The sequence below is a fragment of the Lissotriton vulgaris genome, chromosome 5 (assembly GCF_964263255.1).
Source record: "Lissotriton vulgaris chromosome 5, aLisVul1.2, whole genome shotgun sequence".
Taxonomy (NCBI): domain Eukaryota; kingdom Metazoa; phylum Chordata; class Amphibia; order Caudata; family Salamandridae; genus Lissotriton; species Lissotriton vulgaris.
In genome coordinates, this window is record NC_141693.1 from 1,991,335,941 (window position 1) to 1,991,361,516 (window position 25,576).

Consider the following 25,576-nt stretch of genomic DNA (forward strand, 5'->3'; position numbering starts at 1 on the left):
GACAAAAATAAAAATGACTCATTCTCTCTCAAGTTTCTTTCTTTGAATGGCCTTTTAGTTTGTGTTTGGGCAGTGTTTATCAGTGTTTATATGTTTACACTGGTGCAGGATGTTTTCTTTTTGGTGGGGCTTTATCAGTTATTATAGGTTTAAACCTAAAACAAGATATTTTAGTCATATCTCAACACTCATGCTTGTCATTTTGCAACAACAAAATAGGTCATGTCTCAACATTTCCGCAAGTCATTGCTGAACATTCATTCATTTCATGTTTTGAAATGTCTCAGCACTCCACGCATCCTGATAACTGCTTCTGTTTTTCTACTGCTTTTCTTAACATTTGATCACACAGTTTCCTCACACTAGTGTACACTTATATTCTAGAATTTTATTTTCAGAAGATATTCCATAGGATTCTAACTCTCTCGTCTAAATAGTGACATAGTGGCCTATGCACAAAGGTACATTTTTATGTGTAAATCTACTCATGTGTAAATGCACCCCTACACCTAGGTGTAAATATAAACTGCTGTGCTATTCACAATTTCCAAGTGTAGATTTACATATAGGTGTAGACTCGCATATCTCCATCCCTTCAGTTCTGGTGATGGAGAAATTGAAGATTGAATTTACCAGTGCAAATTTACTACTGGAAACATTTCAGAAGCAGGTGGAGATGTCCATCACTGTGGTGATCTCCATCACTTTGGTAGAACTCACTCTGTGGTAAGGTATAGGGAAACCTATTAAAGTGTATTACTCTTAAAAATATTAGACATATTTTAATATAAATTATAAATGTAAAATAATGTAATATTATAAACATATAACTAATAAAATGTTGCAGCAGATTAACTCATTACATTAAATGTGTTCTTTGTTAATCAAATAATTTACATAGATGCATTTAATTTATGAATAGGAATTCTAAAATTATAACAAAAAAAAATTCCCGCCCAGTAGCAATCTCATTTTTGTTTAATATGCATCACATCTTGTTAAAAGGTACGTGTTGAATTAATGTAAATAATTGTTAACAACATTTTAAATGTTTAACTTTTAAATTAGGTTATTATTAACTTTACATTTATATAACAATTATTTAATAACTGCATAATTTTTTTTTTTTTTTAAAACCTTTATTTACGAATGCACAATACACAGCGTCTGCCTACAACCCCGCGGGGCCGGCCGCTATGACATAGACAGGCAGAGTGAAGAGTAGATTCCGAGGCAGTACGTTGCTGAAGCAGTCCATCAAGTCCACATTATAAGTAAGAGTATAGCATCATACAAGTAGGATAAGAAAGGTTTAATTTTATGTTTTTGTCGAAAGAACATCAACACACAAACACATGGTATCATAGTGGCAAGGGTTGCTGGAGGCGGGGGGGGGAAAGTAATGTGGAAGAAGGGATGCTGGCTAGGGGGGGGTGACACGTGCGGGAAAACAGAACATGTAATAAAATTAGAAGAGGAACGTAAATCATGGAGAGGAAGGGAGAGGGACCTCATAGTCAAGCGGGGGGGAACAAATATCTCCTCGATAAGCATTCCACTGAGCCCAAACTCTGGACCACTTCCCTGGGCGCCCTCGGGCCTCATACACAGTCTTCTCTCGGAACATAGACCAGTCCATGTTCTCCTTCCAGGCACTTAGCAATGGTAATCTAGGGGAGCCCCAGAGCTGCGCGATATCTCTCTTCGCGACCATGTTGCCCAGGGTAACCCAAAGCGTCTGGGCAGCATTGCAATCAGACGGTTCCCACACATTCAACAGACAACGACGTGCCTCGGGAAGTAGTGGGATCCCCGTAACACGACTCATTACATCATGCACCCTGGACCAATACGCCGCAATCATCGGGCATTCCCACAGGACATGAAGAAAGGTACCATCCATTCCACACCCACGCCTACATCGACCGTCCGAAACCAAACCCATTCGCACCAGACGCACCACAGTCAGATACACACGGTGAAGGATCTTCAACTGGACAAAGCGAAGCCGTGCCGGAATAGCCACCTCCTTAGGGGAAGACACAGCTGACTGCCAGTCCTCGTCGTCTAATTCAAGTCCGTCAGCCGTCCAGGCCGCCCTGAGCTTCTCGAGCTGGTCAGCTCTGTTGTTGATAAGCTTTTTGTAGATTAAGGAGATGGTGCTATCCGGGACATGGCCATCTAGAACACGGTCTTCCAGGGGGGAGGACTGTGGGATATCGGTACCAGGTGGGAAGACGGAGGACAGGGCGTGTCTCACCTGCATATACCGGAAGTGTTCTCTATCATCGAGCCGGTATTCCAGTTTCAAGGACTCAAAAGACTTAACCGCGCCCCGCGCCCACAGGTCCTCCACCGTGCTGATCCCAATCATGTCCCATTTCTCAAACCCTTTCGTCTTCCACAGGTTGCCCAATCGTTCCGAATCATACAGTGGCGTCTTACGTGTCAGCCTACCACCCCAGCCCGTGGCCACGGTAGCGTCCCTCCATGCCCGCACTGCACATTTCGTCGGGCCTGTAAGGAGTCGAAAGGGTGCCCTTGAATACAGAGCCCTATTAAAATTGCCACCAGGCAATAATAGTTTATCCAAGGCAAATGCGTGAGCGGGCTCCGGCGCATAGGTCGCATGGTTGATGGCGCTCAGGTGTGAGGCCCAGTAGTACCGTCTAATATCCGGCAGCGCAATACCCCCATCATACCAGGAGAGCGTAAGTTTGGACAAAGCAATACGGGCACGGCCATCCCAAATAAGTTGTCGCTGTAGACTCTCGACTTCACGGAAATAGCGAGCTGGAACAGGGTCAAAGAAATTTTGCAAGGCATAAAGAAATCGGGGGAGCGACATCATTTTAAAGAGTGCCGCTCGGCCCAAAGGAGATAGAGGCAAATCGCGCCAACGCCGAACGTCTTGCTTCAGTCTACGGAGCGGAGCATACAGATTCCGCTCGTAGCGGACCGAAGAGGACGTGGATACAAAGATCCCCAGATACTTAAAGCCGTCGGCCGCAACCAGAATGGGAAACCTGCGGGGGAGAGGCGGCAGCGTACCAGCTATGACATAGACACAGGACTTGGTCCAGCTAATGACAAGTCCCGAGTTTTTACCAAAGGACGTGAGAACGTCGAAGAGAACGTTGAGCGATTTCGGAGGGGAAGTGAGATAAAGGAGGATATCATCCGCGTACAAGGAGACACGATCCTCGAGGTCAGGGGACCATCGGATCCCTTTGATAGAGGGTTCCCACCGGAGCCATGCGGCAAGGGGTTCGAGCGCCAATGCAAAGAGGAGCGGGGAGAGCGGACAGCCCTGACGTGTGCCTCGGCCCAAGGGGAAGGGGTCCGAGCACCTACCATTCACCGCAACCTGAGCAAGTGGGCGTTCGTAAAGAAGCTTGACCCATGCGATGAAAGTAGGGCCAAAGCCAAATTTAGCGAGGGCCGCCCATAGGTAGGGCCATTCAATAGTGTCGAATGCCATTGTGGCGTCCAGGGAGGCGACCACTGCCGGCTCGGCGAGGGTTGGGGCTCTCGCGAGAACGCTGTGAAGTCTACGCAGATTGAGGGCAGTGTTCCTATGGGGGATAAAACCGGATTGATCCGGGTGGATCAGGTCACAGATCACCTTAAGCAGCCGATTGGCCAGTACCTTAGCAAGGATTTTGGGTTCCGCGTTAAGGAGGGAAATGGGGCGGTACGAGGCACAGCGGTCACGCGGTTTACCATCTTTATAAATGACGACTATGGTAGCGAGGCGCTGCTCGAGGGGGAGGCATCCGGCCTCAACCGCCTCGAGAAACATGTGACGCAGGTGGGCGGCCATCTTGTCGGGACAAAGTTTGTAAAGTTCAATGGGAAGTCCATTAGGGCCCATCGCCTTTCCCGAGCGAAGGGAGCGGATTGCGAGGGCAATCTCGTCGACAGTAAAAGGGGCCTCCAGGGCAAGGCGGTCCTCATCCGACACAGAGGGCAGGGCGATGTCGCGCAGCAGTAGCCTGGAATCGGCCTCATCTCGATCGCTAACAGGCGTGTAAACCGTCCGGAAGTGGTCCACAAAGCAATCAACAATTTCACCCGGATCCGAGACACTCTCACCAGATTCACGAACAATGGCAGGAACAACACGACTCGCACGTTCAGTCTTATCCAGCCACGCAAGGAGCTTGCTAGCCTTGTCACCCACATCATACAGTCGGCCAAGCTGATTCGCCCGCATCAATTTAGCAGCGTCCGTGACACATGCTCTATAGTCAGCCTGCTTCAATTCCAAGGTGTGCAAAAGAGCAGGCGTGTCATTCCCACCCAGCTCACTTTCAAGCGAAGTAATTTCAGTTTCAAGAGCAACAACAGCCTCCCTCTTAACCCTACGCTCTGCAGCAATGAAGGATAGGGCGGAACCCCTAATAACCGTCTTGAAGGCCTCCCAAAGAACAGTGGGGGAAGTGACCGAGCCCACATTCTCAGAAAAGTAGCAATCTATTGCCTTAACCAAGTCTGCGCGGAGCCGGGGGTTCCGAAAATGCCAGGGAGGAATGGGGGGGACCCTGTTGCCAAGTGGACCGCCCACAGAAATCGTAATCAGCAAGGGGGAGTGGTCAGAGATACCTCGGGGAAGATGTCGTACCTCCCGAACAGTGGACAGTGTGGAGGCTAACATAAGGAAATAATCGATACGGGAGAGGCTACCATGCGCACCAGAATGAAAAGTGTATTGCTGGTGTGTGGGGTGTAGTGAGCGCCAGACATCTACCAGGCCAAAAGTATCAGCCATCTCACTGAGCCACATCTGGGACTGCAACAGTACCCTAGGGGGAAGTCGATCACATTCACCAGACATTACAGAATTAAAGTCCCCACCCAGGATCAACAATCCGTCCGGAAGCCCAAGGAGAGTCCTGCCAAGATCAGCATAGGTGGTGGCTTGCAGTCCCGGGGGGATATAGACAACAACAAATACGATCTGTTTACCCTCCCACCTCCCGGAAACAGCAGCATACCGCCCACGGTCATCAAGGACAACCTCGTCAATAGCAAGAGCAAGAGAAGACTTTACCATGATACCCACACCCCGAGATCCTGAAGTGAAACCAGCATGTGCAACCAGGCGATAACCCCGGCGGTCTAAGGCCTTGCAAGCGTTCCCAATCAAGTGGGTCTCCTGAAGGAATACCACATCTGGGGTGTGGCGCCTCAAAAATTGCAGTACAATGCCCCGCTTAATCCTATCACCCAAACCGTTGACGTTCCAAGAAAGAACCCGCAGTTCACCCCCCCCCCATTGTGACAAAGACATTCCACCCCCACCCACCAGCAAAACCCACAGTTCAGAGACATTGCAAAGTGTGAAATACCATGAAAACAAAGACAAAACAAACTAAACGAAACACAACCGAATACCCCGGAACCAACCCCAGAACCAAAACCCGTTACAACACCCCCCTCCCTGCACCCCTGCTGACTAAAAAGCCACCCCCAACTGCAGTGTGCCTGTCGCCCCATATTATCTACACAAAGAACCCCCCGAGGAGGAAGGGAGAAATCACCCGTTCCCGCACCGTCACGGGCAGTAAAACAATGAACAAAGTTAATTTACATAGTACGTTGCATAGTCTCAATCGGAACCTCTGGGGCCCCAATTACTCCTGGGCCGTTGCACCACCTTCCGCACCACCAGGGCCTCCACCTCCCGAGTCATCTGCCGGCAGCGAGTCCAACCAGTCGGCAACACGTTCAGGCTGATCAAAAAAGTAGGCACGTTCTCGAAATTCGATTCGTAGCCGGGCCGGAAACAGCATGGCGTATTTCAGTCCCCGATCTCTCAAGCGACGTTTCACTCCAAGGAAACCCGATCTTTGTCGCTGCACTTGGGGAGTGAAATCGGGGTATATGGAGACAGAGTTATTGTCATATTTCAAAGGACCATGCTTACGGGCGGCCTGAAGGATAGCGTCTCTGTCCCGGTAGTGAAAAAGCCTCGTGATAATCGGCCTCGGTGGGTTTCCTGGCTTCACTTGTCCTCCTGGAAAACGATAGGCGCGCTCCACGGCAAAGAATTTACTGAGTCCTGCCGGAGCTAGTTGAGCGACAATAAGTTCCTCGACCAACAGGTCGGTCGACACAGCACCATCACATTCCGGCACTCCGATCAGGCGTATGTTGTTCCGCCTGGCCCTGTTGTCATAGTCCTCCATCCTCTTGAGCAGCAAATCGTGCGAGGCACGCAGATTACCAATCTCAGATTGCGCCTCAGCCATGTCCGTCACCAGACTCGACGCTTTGAGATCTAGAGCCTTCACCCGCTCATTCGTTTTGGCTAAGTCGGCACGAATAAGAGTTACATCCACCGCCACCGTGTCTATTTTGGACACCACGGCTTCGAATTGTTGACTCATATCGGCCTTAAGTCCAGTGATGGCAGCCAAAAGATCTTGGAGCGACACTTCCGACGAAGATGGCATATCCATTTGAAGTCCTTCAGCACCAACGTTTGTGGCCCCGGGGGAGCCCCTCGGCTGGGTGTAGCGTTCGATCATGTTGGACTGGATCGATCCCCCCCGGGTCGCAGCCTTCCGGCGTTTTTCGGCCTCCGCTTTGGTTGCCATCGCACGTTCAATGCTGGCCGGGTGGCCAGGAGAAGCGGCGAGAAGGAGGAAAAGTCTCGAAACTCCGATGAGCCAGTGAAATGGGAGTGTCGCGACCTCCGTGCCAGTCCTACGGAGGAAAGTGTGGGCTGCGAGAGCAACAGGCGAAGGCAGAGTAGGAGGAGACAAGAACAAAGAGATGGAAACCGAAAGTGAAAGCAGTACACCTCCGGTGGGCCAGATGCCAGTCAGCCGTTGTTGTTCAACTACAGGTCGGCCACAATGGGTAGTCGAGTCCCCGGTCGCGCCCGCGGGCAGGCCAAAAAGTCGCTGATGTCAGAAAAATGGTCCCCAGGGTCCGTTTTCGACCAAAAAGGGATCGTTAGCATCAGTGAAGAGAGCGCTGCAAAAGCCCGTCAAAGTGACCAGGATAGGTGAAGGATAGATAAAGAAGGACGGCGCGGGTCTCGGGAGCTCTCTGCTCACGCGACCATCTTGGATGCCCGCGTAGCTCCTCCCTCCAAATAACTGCATAATTAACTTTAAACATGTATTATAATACATTATATTATATATATTTTAAGAGTATAATATTATATTATATTTATTTTAATTTAATTTATTTAACATTATGTCTTATGGGATATTTTTGAAAGACCCTGCCCCCATTATTTTCTATGGTAGTGAGTTTACGGCACTACACAACTCAGACGCCACCTACCTTAACATTTGCATCTCCTTGCATCACCCACCCAGACACCACCACTCCTCAGGACTCCTACTCGCACACACCAAACTACACAAATGGACCGAACAAGATCAGTGGGACGAGAGCTCTCTTACATTGCTCCTAAAGCGTGGAACGACCTCTCACTCCACAGCAGAATCTCCTCCTCGCCTCTTGAATTTTGAAAGAAGCCGAAGATCTGGGTTTTCAGTTAACCAACCTACTATAGGCAGTGCTAGGCACACACACCTTTTCAATGCCACAATATCCTCATGGGTGATAGTGTGATTGCGGGCTTTACAAATACACATATCATAACATAACAAGTACATTTGAGTGGCTAAGGGTGGTGCATGAATTACTTCAAGGCTGGGTCTGAGTACTTGTGTTACTGTTTGGACACTTTTGTTGCGAAGTAACTTTAGAAGTATAGTTTGTGAATAGAAATGTGCTCACTTCTTTGTGGTGATATATGGATAGATGTAGCCAGATTACTGTGTTAAGTTGGCATGAGCTTTTTGTGAGTTTAAACGCCATTTTTCCTTTCTGCTGCTATTGCACACGACACGCTTTGAGCCTAGTAAAATGTTTTCGGTTCATACGAGAATAATATGTTGTTACACTGATATCAGCCTTGCTTGGCGAGCTGTGAATTTTAATTTGAATTTGAATTTACAAGAATTTATAAAGCGCACGTCTACCAAGCGGTTTCTTGGCGCTGGGGGATACTAAAAACCAGGGGCAGGGGTGCAAAGGACTAAGATGGGAAAGCTTGCAGGAAAAGGAACGTTTTAAGGGCCCTGCAAAACTCCATATAAGAGGCAGCAGATCTGATAACAGACGGAAGTGCATTCCAGAAGGTGGGGGCGAGGACAGAAAATGTCATGCCTCCCGGCCTGCTTTTCTTGAAGCGTGGTACAGAGAGAAAAAGCTTGGTAGAGGAACGTAACTCTCTGCTGGGACAGTAGGCCTTAATAGCGGAAGAAATGAAAGCGGGGCAGTCCCCGCCCGAGCCTGAAAAGTCGTGCAGCCCAGCTTAAAGAGAGCCCGTTCTTTAAACGGTAACCAATGTAGTGATTTCAGTAGGGGAGTAGTGTGATGGGATTTGGGTAGCCCATAAATCAGGCGGGCAGCCTGATTTTGCACTAGCTGGAGGCGTCGAAGGGCATAGGCGGGAACACCGTTGTACACGATATTCCCGAAGTCTAACCGCGATAGGACCATCGCCATTAGAATCAATTTTAAAGCAGGAAAAGAAAAAAAACGGGAGATTTTCCGGATGGTGCGGAGGGTAAAAAAACAGGAAGAAACTACAGAACTGATCTGGGAGTGCAGTGTAAGGTGATCCCAAGTGTTTTGACAGAGGGCGATGGTGACGGGGAGGGGCCCAGGGAGGGAGGCCAGAAAGTGGGGGACCAGGGACTGCCACTGCCACTGGTAAGAACTAGCTCTGTCTTATCTGGGTTTAGTTTAAGATGATTGTAGTTCATCCAGTCCTGGATGAACAACATGACAGATTGAAAATTGTGAACACTGGCTGGGGAGTGGGAAAGATTGAAAATGAGCTGGAGGTCATCGGCATAGTTATACACCGTGACCTCCATCTGCTGTAGTGCAGAAATAAGGGGGGAAATGTACAGGTTAAACAATAAGGGGGAAAGGGACGATCCTTGAGGAACACCGCACTGCACCTTGCACGGAGAAGCAAAAAAATCGGCAAGGTGAATGGCCTGGGTGCGATCACTCAAAAAGGAGCTAAGCCAGGCCAATACTGGGCCCCCTATGCCTGCCGCCTTGACACGGGAGAGAATAATAGAATGATCGACCGTGTCAAAGGCGGCGGACAGGACTAAAAGAATGAGGGCCTTGAGGAGTGTTGGAATCCAGCCCCTCCCTGAGTTCATCCATGACAGAAATGACCACCTTCTCGGTGGAATAATGGGGGCGGAAACCCACCTGGCAGGGTGCGAGGTGGCCACTGTCTTCCACAAAGGAACTGAGCACCTTGGTGACATAAGACTCAAGGACCTTGCCCAGGAAGGGAAGGAGGCCAATAGGACGATAGTTTGAAGGGGAAGAGGGATAGGCACCAGGCTTTTTTAGGATGGGAATAATGGTAGCCGCTTTGTAGAGGGCGGGAACGGTGCCCAGTCTAAGGGAGTCATTCAAAAGGGTGAGGGGGGGCAGATAGCAGTCTGAGAAGATCTTACGTAAAACGTAAGCCGGACAGGGATCGGCGGGGGATCCTGACTTGACACGGGCTAGCAGGGGGAGAAGGGTTTCTTTAGTCAACGGCGGTATGTGGGTCAGGCTGGACATGTTTGGTGACGGCTGGGGATCACAAAAGGTAGGGGAAGGGGGGGTATGTTGGCCTTAATAAGTGCGACTTTCTCAATGAAAAAATCATTGAGGGAGTCGCAGAGAAGCTGGGAGGGGGGTTTAGAAGATGTCCTATCAGAGGAAGCCAGCTCGTGGACTGTAGCGAAGATTTCTCTTGGCTGAATCTCAGCTGCGAGAATCCTCCCCGAGAAGTATCCAGTCTTGGCGAGGAGGATATCTATTTTATATTCATTAAGGGTGGAAAAATAACGAAGTTTGAGAGTGGGACAGTAGGCGACCCTCCAGGCTCGCTCTGCTTGGCGTACTTCAAGTTTTTTTGCTTTAAGGCCAGGGGTAAACCACTTGTTGGCATCATGTCAGCTGTACAGAGTGTGGATTTCTTTGGCTACTCTTTCTTAACTGCACAGTGAGGGCTGAAACCTTGAAGGATATCTCAACACAGTAGTTGTTATGAGCAATGATCTTAGCACGTCCCTAGACATAACATACATGCACCTACAGCCAAGTTCTGGCTTTAGGCGCATTTTTATACTGCTTTGCACAAGAGCATATACACACTTGATGGTGCTTCGCATGCAGAGAGCTGGTTGCTGATGATGTGATCCCTTACCGCTAGGATCTTGAGGTATGGGGCCGCTCTGCTAAAACTCAAAAGAGACCTTCTTAGATATAATATAATATACCAGCTAGGGAGGGTGAGAATTAGGTTTTGTTAAACCCTATTCATTTCAGCATAATACTATACTTGCACCGTTTGTGTTCTATGGACTAGTGACTATGCTGATTACTTTGTTTCTTATAATATGTTTGCTTGTATTAGCTAAGATACTGCGTATGAGAACACTGCATTAGTGAATAAACATTTCAAATATGCACGTGTCCTCTTTTACTCCTTGTTCTGGATTGAAATGATTGTATAACGAAAGAGTGTTCATGTGTTCCACGTAACCTGAGGTGTACTAAGTTCATGTTCTGGTTTGTATAAGCATTGGGAGTTTATGATGACCAATGAGACACTGATTGCTAGTCTGGTAGGGGATTTTTGGTTACTAAGGTGAGTTTTGGCACACCCTAATTCACTGAGGTTCCAAGCCTCTATGCACAGTTCTGTCTGAGCACGGAATCCCTGCGACATGGCGCCCGATCGTTGGTGGTCTTATTGCATGATACTTGAGTAGTACATCATTTCAGTCCTTAACACCTTCATTACTGTTTCCGGTAAACGGTGGTGTCGGATAAACCTACCTATATTAGTATAGGTCTTTTCAAGCTTGAATCTTTCTAAACGGTTTCCTTGAATTACTACCCAGTTGTGCTACAGGGTTGACTTGGTACCTTTACCTTTCTGTGTCGTTATGGCCGCGGTGGACATTCCGCAGCATAGTCGCATTGCGGTGCGCAATGATTTGCAACACTTGCAGCACTCACTGTACAGACACAGCTCGCCAAGCAAGGCTGATATCAGTGTAACAACATATTATTCTCGTATGAACCGTAAACATTTTACTAGGCTCAAAGCTAAAGCAGCAGATGTGTGTCGTGTGCAAAAGCAGCAGAAATGAAAAATGGCGGTTAAACTCACAAAAAGCTCATGCCAACTTAACACAGTAATCAGGCTACATCTATCCATATATCAGTGGATGGGTGTTTTTAGCAGCCTTTTCCTCTTACAGTCCCTCCATACTTTTCCCTAGCCTTCTTCCATTTTGTAGTAGAAATTCCCCATTTTCCAGCCGTATTCCCTGGTCCTTCCCCCATTTACTACCAAGTAGTAAACTTACATGTGTGGAGAGCTCTCCCTAGAAAAAGATAGCAGAAGTGAAGGGGGAGATTTCAATTAAGAGGTTTGTGAATTCCATTTTGTTTTGTAGTAAGTGAGTAATACTACTGTAGTGCTACTTTATGTACTATAAAATGCAGTTTGTGAATTTGGACCACTATGTTTGTGCGTGAGTGGAACTTTTTTCATGTTCCTAATTTATTTATTTATTTATTTTATTTTCGACATTTTTATAGCGCAACAAATATCCTGGGGTGTCTTGGCGCTTGTGGACCTACTAGAAATCAGCCGTTAACTTACTGGTTGAACAACCATGTTTTTAAGAGCCTGCGAAAGCTCATCAGGTTCGGGGCAGTTTTAATAGCCAGTGGCAAGAGATTCCAAAGTTTTGGAGTGGCCACCAGAAAACGCCTGTCTCCCCAGGTGGCAGTTCTTGTACGCGGTACAGGGAGGAGACAGATGTTAGCCGATCTTAGTTGCCTCTTGGGGGTGTACAGCTGAAAGGCTTCTGTGAGGAACCTGGGTCCAACGCCATGTACTGCCTTATAGGCAATGCAGAGGGCCTTAAATTTGATACGGCTCTCGACTCTCAGCCAGTGGAGATGACGAATGGCAGGAGTGGTGGGCTTGCGACGAGGAATATTAAGAAGAATCCTTGCAGCCGCATTCTGAATAGACTGCAACTTCGTTAGGACACGCTTCTGTGTGTTTAAAAAGAGAGCGTTCCCATAGTCTATTTTTGAGAAAACTAAGGTAGAGACCAGAGTCTTCTCAGCTGAGGTAGGGAGGTAAGGCAATAGTTTCTTAATTTTTTTCAAAATGAAGAATGCTGAAGAGACAACCTTGTTTGTGTGGAGGTCAAAGGACAGTTTACTGTCAAAAATCACTCCCAGGTTTCTGGCCTTTTCTACTGGGACAGGTGGTGGGCCCAGCTTTTCAGGCCACCAGATAGAAGACCATTCAGGAGAGAGCCTGCCGAAGGTCATGATCTTGGTCTTGTCCGAGTTAAGCCTCAGACAGTTCGAGGCCATCCAAGTTCTGACCTCGAGCATGGCTCTCTGGAAGTTGGCTGCCACAATAGAGCCATCTCTGTGGATTGCCAGAACCAGCTGGGTATCATCTGCGTAGGATGTAAGCCGTACCCCATGGGCCTTTATTACCCTCGCTAAGTCCGCTACGTAGATGTTAAATAGCATAGGACTTAGCGAGGAGCCCTGTGGGACTCCACAAGGGAGTGCAGAGATAGATAATTACTTGTTGGTGCTGATAACTAAGAAATGCCTCTACATGGGTTTGCCATTTGGTCTAATCCATAGACTCCAGATCATTCAAAATTCGGCAGCCCAACTGGTCTGCGGGACCCCGCTTCGACACCACGTCACGCCTTATCTCAGGCAACTACACTGATCGCCCATAGCCAAGTGAATTGAATTTAAGACCCTGACATTTGCCTTTTGAGCAGACAAAGGGAGAAGGCCTATCTATCTAAGGAGGAGACTTCGCCCTTATCAACAAGACAGACTTTTAATATCCAACCTCAAACGCTTTCTCTACACACCGTGCTTTGCGAAAACAAGAATAGGTGGCAGAACATTTGAGGTGGGTACCACCAAATGTTGGAATAACCTCCCCCCCAATTACCCATGATGCAGTCCGAACAGGAATTCAGAAAGGCCTTAAAAACCTGGGGCCATATTATCAAGAAAGGGCGATATATTATTGCCACTTTTATCGGCAGGAAACTGCGGCTACAGCGGCGATAATGGTCTTGATATTATGCCCTTGTGAATTCCCATAGAATCCCAGGTTAACACCAGAACCTGGGCTGCTATGGGAATTCACAAGGGCATATTATCAAGCCCATTATCGCCGCTTTAGCCGCAGTTTCCTGCCGATAAAAGCGGCGATAATGTATCGCCCATTTCTTAATAATATGGCCCCTGGCTTTTTAGTCGGAATGGCTAGTCTTGCGTTGTCCTCTGCCCTGCTCACTGTCTGTTATAGCGCCGGGACACCCCATCTGGGGTAGCTGCGTGCTCTACAAATGTCTTTTATTATTATTATTATTATTATTATTATTATTATTATTATTATTATTATTATTATTATTATTATTATTAATAACTTTGTCACTGCCATGAATTAGGAATGTTAGCATTTCCAGTTTTTGCCCTCTTGGCGTCCTTGAACTGAATCAACACCAACTCTGTCCTGCGCATGTTGCCGTATGGATTACTGGACCTTCTCTGATCACCTCCCTCCTTGATGCTCATGCACATAGCATGCCACTCCCTTCTGGGTCGACTGCGGCTGTGTAGCTACCTGTATGGATTAATCCTTATTATTATTAAACAGATTTATACCGCGCATAGCTGCCCCAGCAACAGGGCGTTCCAGCGCAATCTCCGCATTACCTGTACAGTGTAGCAACCAGGTGGAGAGAAGAGAATTACGCTGGTAAGAGCCAGGTCTTTGTGGCTTTTCGGAAAGCTAGATAATCTCTAAGTCCTCTGATAGCCGCTGGGAGGGAATTCCAGAGTCTCGCCGCCTGAACTTTAAAAGAACGCCCACCATCTCTGGCTCTCAGAACTCTAGGGATACATGCCAAAACTTGGTCCACTGACCGTAGGCAGCATCTTGGGACATACTGCGTTAGCAGGTCAAATAAAACCGGGGGGGCCTGTTGAGTTAAGATTTTATGGGCGACGCACAAGGTCTTAAAATTGATTCTTTTTTCCACTGGTAACCAGTGTAGTTTTGCCAGTGACCTAGACACAGAATTTGTTTTCGGCAGCGTCAATAAGGTGCGGGCTGCTGCGTTTTGTATTCTCTGGAGGCGCTGAATACAGGATTTATTAGCACCCAGATAAAGGGAATTGCCATAATCCAATCTCAATAGGAGTGTAGCCTGTATTATAGTCTGCCGGACTTTTGGCTCGAAGAAACCAAGTATGGGTTTTAGTGCTCTCAGGAGCCCAAAGCAGGTCCCTGCGACTACTTGTATTGAGCATAAAAAGAAAGACCTCTGTCAAACCAAAAGCCCGGGGTCTTAACCGCCTCCTTTGGCAGTGGTGCAGGTTTTAATTGATCTGGTCACCATTGTTCTGACCACATCTCACTATCTCTTCCGAACAAAAGGATTTCTTTCTGATTTGCTGGTATTAGAACTATTATTTGTGTGTCTGTCTTACTTACCCTCACTCATCACACCGCATGGCATTGCGTCCAGCTATACAGCAACCACACCTCTCTGACCATCATGCACAACATGAAAAACTCTGCACATAGGCCCAAAACAGAGTTTCAGTGCCCCCCTTGGGTCAACAAGCGCTAAATAAATGATATCATGCCATACCATATAATTAATGAAAAGACTTCTGTGTCTCAACTCAGTAACCTATCCTGAACACGATTCTAGCTGGAGGTTGTGGGTCCACACAGTATAGTAAAAGTTGGCTGCGAGTTTCTTTCTGACCAAGAGGTGGTTTCAGGGTGCAAAGGTTCTTAGGGAGCGAGCTAAGCAGTCAGGATTCTTCGACTGCGAAGAAGCAGCTGCAGCTTGTTGGGTGACTTGAAGTAGGCCTTGGCTGAGATGGATGCAGGATTGTCACTCTTATATTTTCTTGTTTGTGAAGGTACTCAGCAGAATCCTCCCGCCATGATGCCGCGCCCTCCCACACCCTCATCTGACACCAGAGTGAATGCATCACCCTTTGCCTCTCCAGTGGTGGCTTCTGCTGAGGAGAAGAGGAAGTCTGCTGTCAGAAGATCATCAGTGAGCGGGTACGGTAAGCTTAAGAAGCATTCCTTTAAATGTTAGATTAAATAAATGACCACATCAGTCGGGGACAGTTGCACCACGTGTACAAACATTCAGAGGTCTGTAGAGATGGGTATGCAGGACATACATCAGAAAAACAGGAAGAATGAGCTGCTTCTGTTGGTCGTACGTTAGCAATTGTACAGCATGTATAGTGTCCTGAAGACAGTTGTCCATGCAACAGACTGTATATTGGGCTGATGTTGGCTGATATCCATCCTACTCCAGGATGGGGTACATCCTGTAAATTGGCCAAATGTTGGCCTTCTCTATGATAGCAATGGTTCACCCGGTGTATGGGCCTAATGTTGGCCTTAGTTATGAAAGCAATGATAGAGCCTGTGCACGGGCCTAATGTTGGCCCTATCTATGATCGCAATGACACTGCCTGTGCATGGAGCTAATTTTGGCCCTAGTTATGAAAGGAATGACACTGCCTGTGCATGGGCTGAATGTTGGCCCTATTTATGATCGCAATGATGCAGCTGGTGCATGGAGCTAATGCCAGGCACACATTAGCAACAGTGCAGCCCGTATATTGGCCTGATACCGGTTATGTATTTGCAATGGTACAGCCTGGATGTATGCCTGATGCTGGTTCTGTGTTAGCGATGGGACAACCTGTGAATGGGCCGAACGCTGGTGGTGTGGTATGCCTGTATATTGGCTTGATATTAGCAACGGTACAACTCATATATTGTCTTGAGGTCATACTATAATAGTCACAGTACAGTCTCTATAGTGGTTTGATTCCGGTCATAGGTTAGCAATAGTACAGCCTATATATTGACATAATTGCTGGTCATATATATCAGCAATTGTGCAGCCTGTATTTTAGCCTGATGCTGGTCCCACATTAGTAATGGTGCAGCATCTACATTGGTCTGATGCCGCTTGTACGTTAACAACAGTCCAGTCCAGATACTGAACTGTTGCCCGTTAATAGACAGCGATTTACAAAGGCAATGGTAGGGAGTAGTGAGGCCCACACTACTATGGACAGAGAACTGAGCACCAGGAACTAAACATCATGAACACTAATGTGGTTGTCAAGGGATTTGTTGATTTTCGACAAACTTCATTTAAAAGCATCACCCGGCACAAATATTCATGGGAACGCTGCTGGATGAAGCAATCTCTTGAGAATATATCAAACGAACATGTCCACTTCACCTTTAAAATCGCACACCAACTCTCGGCGTTCTTTTCCAGTAAATAAGGGAATATTGAAAATGAGATACACTCCAATTTCTTTTATGCTTCCTTGAGTTTCAAGGTTGAGACTGCCCAGAGGCCCCTTGATTCTGGGCAAGGACTTGAAGAAGTAGCATGGCCTTAGGAGTCCTTTTAATAACCATTAGGGATGCCTGGGTGGGAGAAAGTCAGTAAATATCCCCCATTAGAAGTTTGTTCACTCCCTTTGATCCGTCAACCTATATAATGGCCTGATGCCAGTCATATGTTAGCAACTGCGCTGCCTATATATTGACCTGATGCTGGTTGTACGTTAGCACCATTACATCCTAAATAAGGGCCTGGTGCTGGCCCTACATTAGCAATAGAACTGCCTATATAATGGCCTGATGCTGGTAACACCTATAGCCTATTTGTGATAGAGACTTCAAACTGCAAATTCCTCACCATACACAATTCCCCAGGTTCAGACGGAATATGGAAAATCTTGAGCAATAGCTCTGTTCGCCAATAGGTGTTGTAAGTGGCTCCATGTCGACATCGTTCACATCAGACATGATGTACATGGTGCCTATATCCGCTCTGCCCTGGAAAACTGACATCATCTCTTTTCTTTCAGTGCCAACAGTGCAGATCCGGTGAACTACCTCAGTCACATTTTGACCATACACTTCATCTTTGGGCCCTCAACTCCCTCTGGCACAGCTTTGGGCCTTAGAGAGATGAGAGGTGCCCTACAGGAAGCTGGATACCTGACTATGGTTACCCCAGATGTTTTGCCTAGTGTTTAGCTGGTTTTCGACTTAGTTGGCCTGGGATCCTGCTAATCAGGGCCCCAGGCTATCTGATCTCTCTGTAAAATGGACTCCATGTACTTTAGGTACATCTCCAATTGAATATTGGTTCACCTTATGAGCCCCTGTATAGTGTACCTTAAGTACCCAGGGCATATGTGAATCCAAGGCCTACCATGGGCTGCAGCATATCTTTTGCCACCCCTGGCTGGCTATCCAACCTGACACAACTGGCTGATCACTCAGCTGGGGCAAGGTGGTGTAAACACCCTTTGCTTTAAGATATAGTATACCTATATCTAACCTTATATATAGACACATATACACCTATAAGTCACTCCTATGGCAGGCCTTAACAATCCTGTAGGCAGAGTGCTTGGTTTTATGTGAGATGAGGCTCTAGCATGAGCTGAGCCTGTCTGCAGCTTTCGGAACCATGTCCTTATAGCTGTTCTATGATAAGTGCATTATCATCCTCGCGGTTGAATGCTAACTTTGGTTTGGCTTTATCAAAACATGTTGGTGTCATACGCTTTGGAATACTACCCCCTCGCAAGTTCTGGTGACGGGGGTAGCATTCAACCCTTCTAGAGGGAGAAGACATGTTGTTTCCACTAAACCCGGTTAAAGTTAACCAGAGCCTCAGCATCACAAAATGGATGCTGCTGCCACAGACACAAGTCTGACCTCCTGCTGCTGGGAGTCCTTCCAGCGAGGGAGGCTTGGACAAAGGGTTTCCTGCCTTGGGAGGTGCGAGCACCACCCCAGACAGGCCATAGTGTATTGGGGCAGGGAAGGCTGAATGAAATGAGACACTGCCTGGGGCACACAAGGTGTCCCATGCATAGCCCGGTTCAAACCAATTGCTGGGGCACTCCAGCCCCAGCTCTGGTGCAAAACTGGACAAAGGGAAAGGGGTGTAACCACCCCTTTCCCTGGTCCCACCTATAGGAGGGATCTAGCAGGTAATCCAGCCCCTCAGATTAGTATATAGGTAGGAGCTGAGTCAAGAGACTTTAGATTTATCCTGAACTGAAACTTGAAACAAAACTCTGGACCTTCGACGTTCTACTGAAGATAGAAGACTGAAGAATCTCCCTTGTGGTCAAGGAGTGACCACCCTGTGCAAACAGGCACCATCCAGCGATCTGCGGTTTGCTTTATCGTTGCTCCCGCCGGAGCCCGATCACAGAGCCTGACAAGAACCAGACTTCCCTGCGCCCGATCCACAGCCACAGCAAAGCTGAGACCCGTTGAGGCGACGAGAGACGTGGGACCGGCCATCTTGGAAAACCTGCACTTTGCTACCTGCGCAGCTCCCGAGGCACCCTCGAAGCTGTACATTGGGGATTGAGAAGCCCCAGCCCCGAGCACCTTCTGCACTGACGCACAGCCCTCCACACTCCACGAGTGCCGCATGGGGCCTGCTTGTGTTTTTGTGCTCAACGCGTCTGTCCGGTCACTTGCCCGTTGGATAGTGGCCTCTGTGACAACGAACCAACGAATTTTCACCGCTGGCCTGGTTGCTCCAGGCTGGCCCTTGCTTCTCTGAAAAGGAGAAGCCCATCAGACCTTGCTGGTCTGATCCAGAAGCCATCTTCGATTCCTGCGTGGGTTGCCTTTGCCAAGGCTTGTTGACTCCAATCCGGAAGCCGACACCGCCGACTGCGAGATCTTTCGTGGGACAGTCCGTGTCCAGCTCCTGGTCGGCGCCGACACCTCCTGGTCCACGTGGCTGCAGAGACAAGCTTCACAACATCACCTGATTGCTTCATGACATCGCCTGGCTCCTTCCTGGTTCCTTCCTGGTCACTGGCTAGTGACCCAGACTCTGTCCCTTCTGCTTTCAGGTACATTTCATCCTCGATCCACCCGGACACTTCTCTCCTGGTCGCCTGCAGCATCTTTCTCCAAGGCTCCATAGGATTCAGCGACGAAACCAGACACACTTTGACACCTATGCACCCGCTTCCTGTGGGTGAGGTAACGCGAGTACTCTGGTGCTCCTGTGGATATTGACTATCCTAGTGTCCCAGTTTTCAGTAGCTTTCTCCTAGTCCATCCGGAAGTGTCCTAAAAGAACTAGTTTCCATTTCTTTCATTCCCATTCTAACTCTATGGTAACTCGTGTGTGTGTAAAGACACTGCACACGCCTCCCATTGGCCTCCTGCTTCCTATCCATTGGTAGTACAGCGTAGCCCCAGCGATTCCCTAGGCCCTAGGCCTATCCATTCTCTGTGACATGGTTCTTATACCACTATTTTAGTATTTGGTTTAGCGTGCCCCTAGGGCCCTACTGTATTTTGTGCAACTTATTGTATGATAATTAAGTATCTAGTTATGTGCTTGTGCCTCTGATCTCATAAAGAGCTCAGAGGGGTTGTTTTAGTAATAAATACATATATATTTTATATATACCCTGTGTGGTGTCCTTTCATTTGGTATTCAAGGGGTTACATATGGTAAAACAGCTGGCTTTACGTGCCCTCTGAAGTTTTAGCCTAAGACTGCTTTATCCATGCTACCTGTAGGATAGCTGGTCTATAAGGTTGACTTTACAACCATCACCATAAGGGTTGTTTGGACTGATACAGGGTGCCCACTAGAATAGTGGACATCACATATCAGGCTAACTTCTCACATGCCCCAGCTGAGATGCCACCAGCGAGACCGCTCCAGACGTCAGCTGGACTGTCTGATTCCACCTCTGGGTCTGCATAGCATACATTCCCCACACCACACCCGACGTCGCTGGTGCCACCTGCCACCGTCATCCCAGACACCGTCCAGTTCTGACATGCTGCCCCTGTCTTTGTAGGATTTGATTTTGGGGGGTGGCAATGACAATGCTTATACGTCTCTTGACCTACCGATGAGGCTTACCACTGCTACAAGGATGGCAACTGGTAAGAGAGCTGGGAGATACCAGTGGACTGGATACTTCTCCAGATTCTGGCCTGGTATTATTCCTGGGACCTATTAAGGAGGAGGGCATATCTTTTATCCTGGTGGTGAGGAGGGCAGCAGTGGTCCTCATCCTTCCATCCAGGTCAAGACCAATGTCTTGACATTGGTGCTTCAGTCAGGCTACCCACTGCATAGGCCTTCTTCCCTTAAACAAAGCCCTCATAGATATTCTCCTGGGGGCTCGGGCCAAACCCTGCACAGGTATTCCAGTGCACAGAATGATTGTCCGTCGCCACCTCCCCATCCCAGGGGAACCGTCTTTCCCCACCCAGTATTTGACACCCAAGAGCCTGGTGGTGCGTGCCTCAAATGCCAAAATCAAACCTAGTGCATTTTCTGTCACTACTTTGAATAGAGAATCCAAGGGGCTGGACCCCGTCCGACAGCCTGATATTGCCATCAGTGGACAACTCATGCCTCTAGGGCTGCTACCTCCAAACCTCATAGAAGGTGGTTGAGCATGTCTTCCAAGCCCTTAAGTGGCAATTGAAGCAGTCTCCACAGAAGATGTGGGACCCACATCCGCGTACGGCCCAATCTCCTGTGCCTCCGGCTGCCAAGCCCCCCAAGCCTCTGTGTAGCACAGTTATGCTGTTGGTGGCAGGATCAGGCACTACCTGCCCCCAATGAAGACATGATCCAAATTATCCAGTGAGGTTGTGCCCTTCCATTTCTGGAGAGCCCCCTCCCTTGCCACCTGTTCCAGCTCGGCTGACGGAGGACCAGCTCTCCTTTGTCCCACAGGAAGAGCAGGCTGTTTTGGCCAAAGTAGCAATCAAGAGGATAACCACATCAGAAGTAGGTTGTGGTTGCGATTCCTGCTACTTTCTGGTGCCAAAAAAGGATGAAGACCCCTGCCCTATCCTAGATTTGCACCCTCCCAATGCCGTTCTACAAAAGGAGAGATTCAGACTTCTCATCCTGGCCATGATCTTGTCTGCCCTGGATCCTGGAGTCAAAATGGTGGCGTTGGACCTCCAGGACATGTTTTTCTACTTTACCATCATGCCGGCCCACAGGCATTGCATGCCGTTCATGTGAGCCAGGACCATTTCTAGGTTGCTGTGCTCTGCATTCCGGGTCATATATCCCAACTCCAGGTAAACATGCACTGCAGCCAAAAGTACTTTTGATCGAAAGTCATCCGAATTTGTTTAATCACATTGGATTCTGTAATGTTTCAGAATGGTAGAAGGAGCTGCCCAGGTTGCGGTCCTTTACATTTCCAAAATGGTGGATCTTGGACCTCCCCCATCAAGCTGTCATACTTCTGGTCGATTTACCTTAATCTCTCCCTGAAGAAGATTAAACCTCTTTCAGCATAAGCTCCTTCATTAGCATACCAAATCCACCTGATCTAAGATGAAATGGAGGATTTTGATCATTTCCTCACTGGACACAAATTCTCAAATAAAGAATCTACTTTCTTGAATTCAGACACTCTTTCCTAGATGAGAAACAGCCCTCTTATTTTTAAGAGGCATGAAGAGTTTCTTCTTCTGAAGAGAAGGGATTAGGAACAAAGTGAGACAAAATCACATCTTCGTGCCAACAGAACTGTGTGTTTATCTTGGCAACAAAAAAGGACCATGTCTTCGGGCCAACTGTCTGGCAAGATCCTTAAATAAAGGGTTTTGCTTCATAACTATTCCATTTGACCAAATCTCCTTGCTTGCTGAGATGATTGCAACAAGAAATACATTTCTGCATTAAACATTGAAAGGAAATTGATTGTAAAGGTTCACTTTTAAAGTATCCAAAACCAAAATCAAATCCGAATCAAAAAACAAACTCTTAACTAATGGTCTAGCATGCTCGTGTCAGGGTTTCTCTAGTGCCTTAATGGCTGCATATTGCAACCTAGGTGTTGCAACTACTTGACCCAAATTAAACCCTTCCTTGAGAAATGCTAGAATCTTAACTTCTTCTCAAGACACTGGTCATAATCATTCCTATCACACCAATGACTTCCAATGATGCACGTGTGGAGGAAGCATAGGTCCTCTCGTTGAAAGCTGCACCAACAAGTCCAATACCCTTGTAAGTATTTTTTTCTGAAGCCTTGACCTCTCATCTTCCAAGCCATCAGCGTAGCAGCTGGTGTGGCAGGGAGAAGAGTGTAGGGATGAACAGCAACAACAAAAAACAAATACAAAAATAACTTAACTGCTGCATTGCAGCTCTTCTGCTCTTCACCGGTACAGGCTCCCAGAATCTTTGCATGCATAAGAGCAGCATCAGGATTGGCCTCAGTACCAATGATTTGCTCTCCCAGAGAGACTGGGAGCCTGTGCCTGCTGTCTCCAACTCGGTAACACAGCTCGGGATGGAGACAAACCCACATGTGTTTTTCATTTTATTTTATAATTTTTGCAGCTGCTGGCAGGGGGCCCCCCGCCCATAAGCCAGCAGATGTAATTTGGTGACCATCCTCTCGATTATCACAGGAGAAATTAGCGGGGGTGGCAAGACCATTCCTGACTTCTCCCCAACTGAGGAAAAAGTGGGAGCCAAGACAAGCAGGGCGAAAAACACACAACCATTACACCCATGGTTTTGCTCTCTTAATTCTCATCAATACTTTAAAATTGAGGCAAAGGATACATTCTTCTCATCCAAAAACCATCTCTACTAACAGTACCAGAGACCTGGATCTGGTTCCCCTGTCAGTTCAGATAAGACCTGGTTGTAAGATTGCTTGTCTTATCCCTCCAGAGGATCCCTGAATCAGAGGGGTAACTTTCAAAAAGGTAATCCGACTGCGGATAGTTCCTTCCAGTTTTAGAAGTGATATTAGTCTAACTGAGACCTTCGCCCTGAATTTCACACAGACTCTAGAGCAGGCCTCCAAACGTAACCACTGGCATCTGTAATGATGATCTATGACAAGTGGGGAAGGAGGCATACACCCTTCCTTAAATGACTAGGCTCTAGCCACCATTCTAAATGCCTCCTGATACTGTGATTCAGGAGAATCACAGTAGCTGAAGTCATAGATGCTGATTACTAGAATTTCAGAAGATGACAGACAACAATACCCAGGTGAAACCTTGCCTGTACTACCAATTCCACAGTTGCTGCCATGAACTTGTGTGTTTGGACACAATCTCTAGTTTTCGGATGTGAAGGCTCAGTAAATTCAAAACATCTGTGAGTCTTCTGAATCCTGTTTTGTGAAAGGAAAACTATCCACATGGATGTAAAAAATCTAGATTATACGATCTTGAGATCAAGAGCTGGAGTCAGGCTGGATCTCACCCAGTTTATGAGAAACCTGTGTCTCTGGAGTTCTGAGAGCACCCTGTGGAATGAACATCTGTAAGTCCCTTCGAGTGAGCACAAACCAACCAATCCTCCAGGTAAGAGTTAAGTGCAATTCCTTGATTCTGCATTAGAGCCAATTTTGGGGCTAGCACTTTCTTGAATACCCTCTAGGCTGACTTCAACCGAAAGGGTAGGACTGGAAACGTGCAAATCTAGCTTTACCATTGATTCTTTTGGTTGAACTAGAGGGATAATTGTTTGAAGACAGTCTGTCTTTAAACAAATCATTGAAATCCACGTGTTTACTGCTTTTCAGTCAAGGACTTGCGCCATCACCCTGATGACTTTTTGTAAAGAAGATAACTCCAATCCAAGTTAAATAGTTGAAGAAGTCTTTTATTGGTCAGAAGTGAAGAGACCTCCAGCTCCTTCCACAGCTTCCTCTGTACTGTCTACTATTCACATCATAACATTCCAGTCTCCTAGCAACATCCCCACAATTCCAATAAGCATAGATCCCTACACATCTCCCCCCATTACAATATCAGAAGAAAATATACAAATAAAATATCTAAAGAGAACAAGGAACAAAGCATACAGGAACAAATAGAAGTTATGGAGCATTACACTTTGCAACATTCCCACAGCTCCAAGCAGAACCATCATTTAGAATGAGAACATTTTTCTTTACAACCTTTACTTGTTTAGGTTGAGAATATTTACTTTCCCCTTTAGCTACAATGCCACATTTCTTTGTCACAACCCAATCACCAACACATATATTCGGATCTTTCACCCTCATTCTGAGATTGTATGAATGTGTAGAATCACGCTGCCCACTGACAACATAATCCTTCACGCTTGATCGGTCAACCCACACACATTCCTTGTTCTTGAGCCAACCCGGAACTTCCTTCAGACCTGGCTCACGCCCCTTTAGAGAGACAAATGGAGAAATACCGGTGACCGAATGTGGAGTAATCCTGTAAGACCAGACCATTTTCTTAAGCTCCTCAGACCACATCAAACCATTCGCCAATGACAACTGTATGTTGTCCATCAACAATCTATTGATCCTTTCCACAAGGCCATTGGCCTGTGGCCTAAACAATGCAACCTTCTCATGACAAATTCCCATGCCATCTAAAAATTCTTTCATTTGTCTTGACACTAGCTGCACGCCATTATCTGAAACCAAAGTTTTTGGAATACCTTCATTTAAAAATGTTCTCTCCAAAAAATTTATCACTCTCTTTGTGTCAATACTTTCAGTGGACTCCATTACGAACCACTTAGAATGATAGTCCACAAGAACCATTATGAACCTATTCCGAGTACCTAATTTGGAAATAGGTCCCAAGAAATCAATCGCTAATTTCTCCCAGGGCCGTACCGGAAATTCAACACAGGAAAGAGAAGGCTGCCTAACAACTTTCGTTTTATCGCTAGCAGCACACGCATGACAATGCCTAACCAACTCATCAATCTCACCATCCATCCCTGGCCACCAATAGGATTCGCGAATCCTCCTCTTGGTCATGTTCCTTCCCAAATGCCCTTCATGTGCTATATTCATAATCTTTGATCTAAGATTGCACGGTGGCACCAAACGGTTTCTCCTCCACAACTTCCCTTCAGATATACTCAATTCAGCTTCTACATTAGAAAAACTCTTCAAGCGAGTGTCATTGAGGGATTCCCTAGACCATCCTTCAGAAACATATTTCATAACCAAGGGAATTATTTGATCATCTGCCATGCCAGATTCCCAATCACTTTTATCAAAAGTAAGAATCTCATTGCAACTAATTACAGGATCTTCCACATCTATCAGATCTACTAAGTCTATAGGCATTCTGGATAAACAATCCGCAACAACATTTTTCTCTCCTTTCACATATTCCATCTGAAAATTGTACTCAAGCACTGATAAAATCCATTTCGATATCCTAGGGGTGACATTACCCTCCAAACCTCTACCTCCTTTAAATAAATGCACGAGAGGCTTATGGTCTGTGCGCATTTTGAAGGGCAAACCCCAAAGAAAATATCTAAAGTGTTTAATCCCCCACGTGCAAGCGAGAGCCTCCCTCTCAATAACCGAGTAA

General features: G+C 47.0%; 1 protein-coding gene across 1 annotated transcript in view; it reads left to right on the forward strand.

Moving 5' to 3' along the window:
- CCDC180 (coiled-coil domain containing 180) overlaps positions 1 to 25,576 on the forward strand; it is a 618,906-nt gene that overhangs the window by 362,076 nt on the left and 231,254 nt on the right. The window contains exon 28 of the mRNA XM_086924739.1: positions 15,064 to 15,211. Coding sequence (XP_086780865.1) covers positions 15,064 to 15,211 — 148 coding nt within the window. The remainder of the gene's footprint in view (positions 1 to 15,063; positions 15,212 to 25,576) is intronic.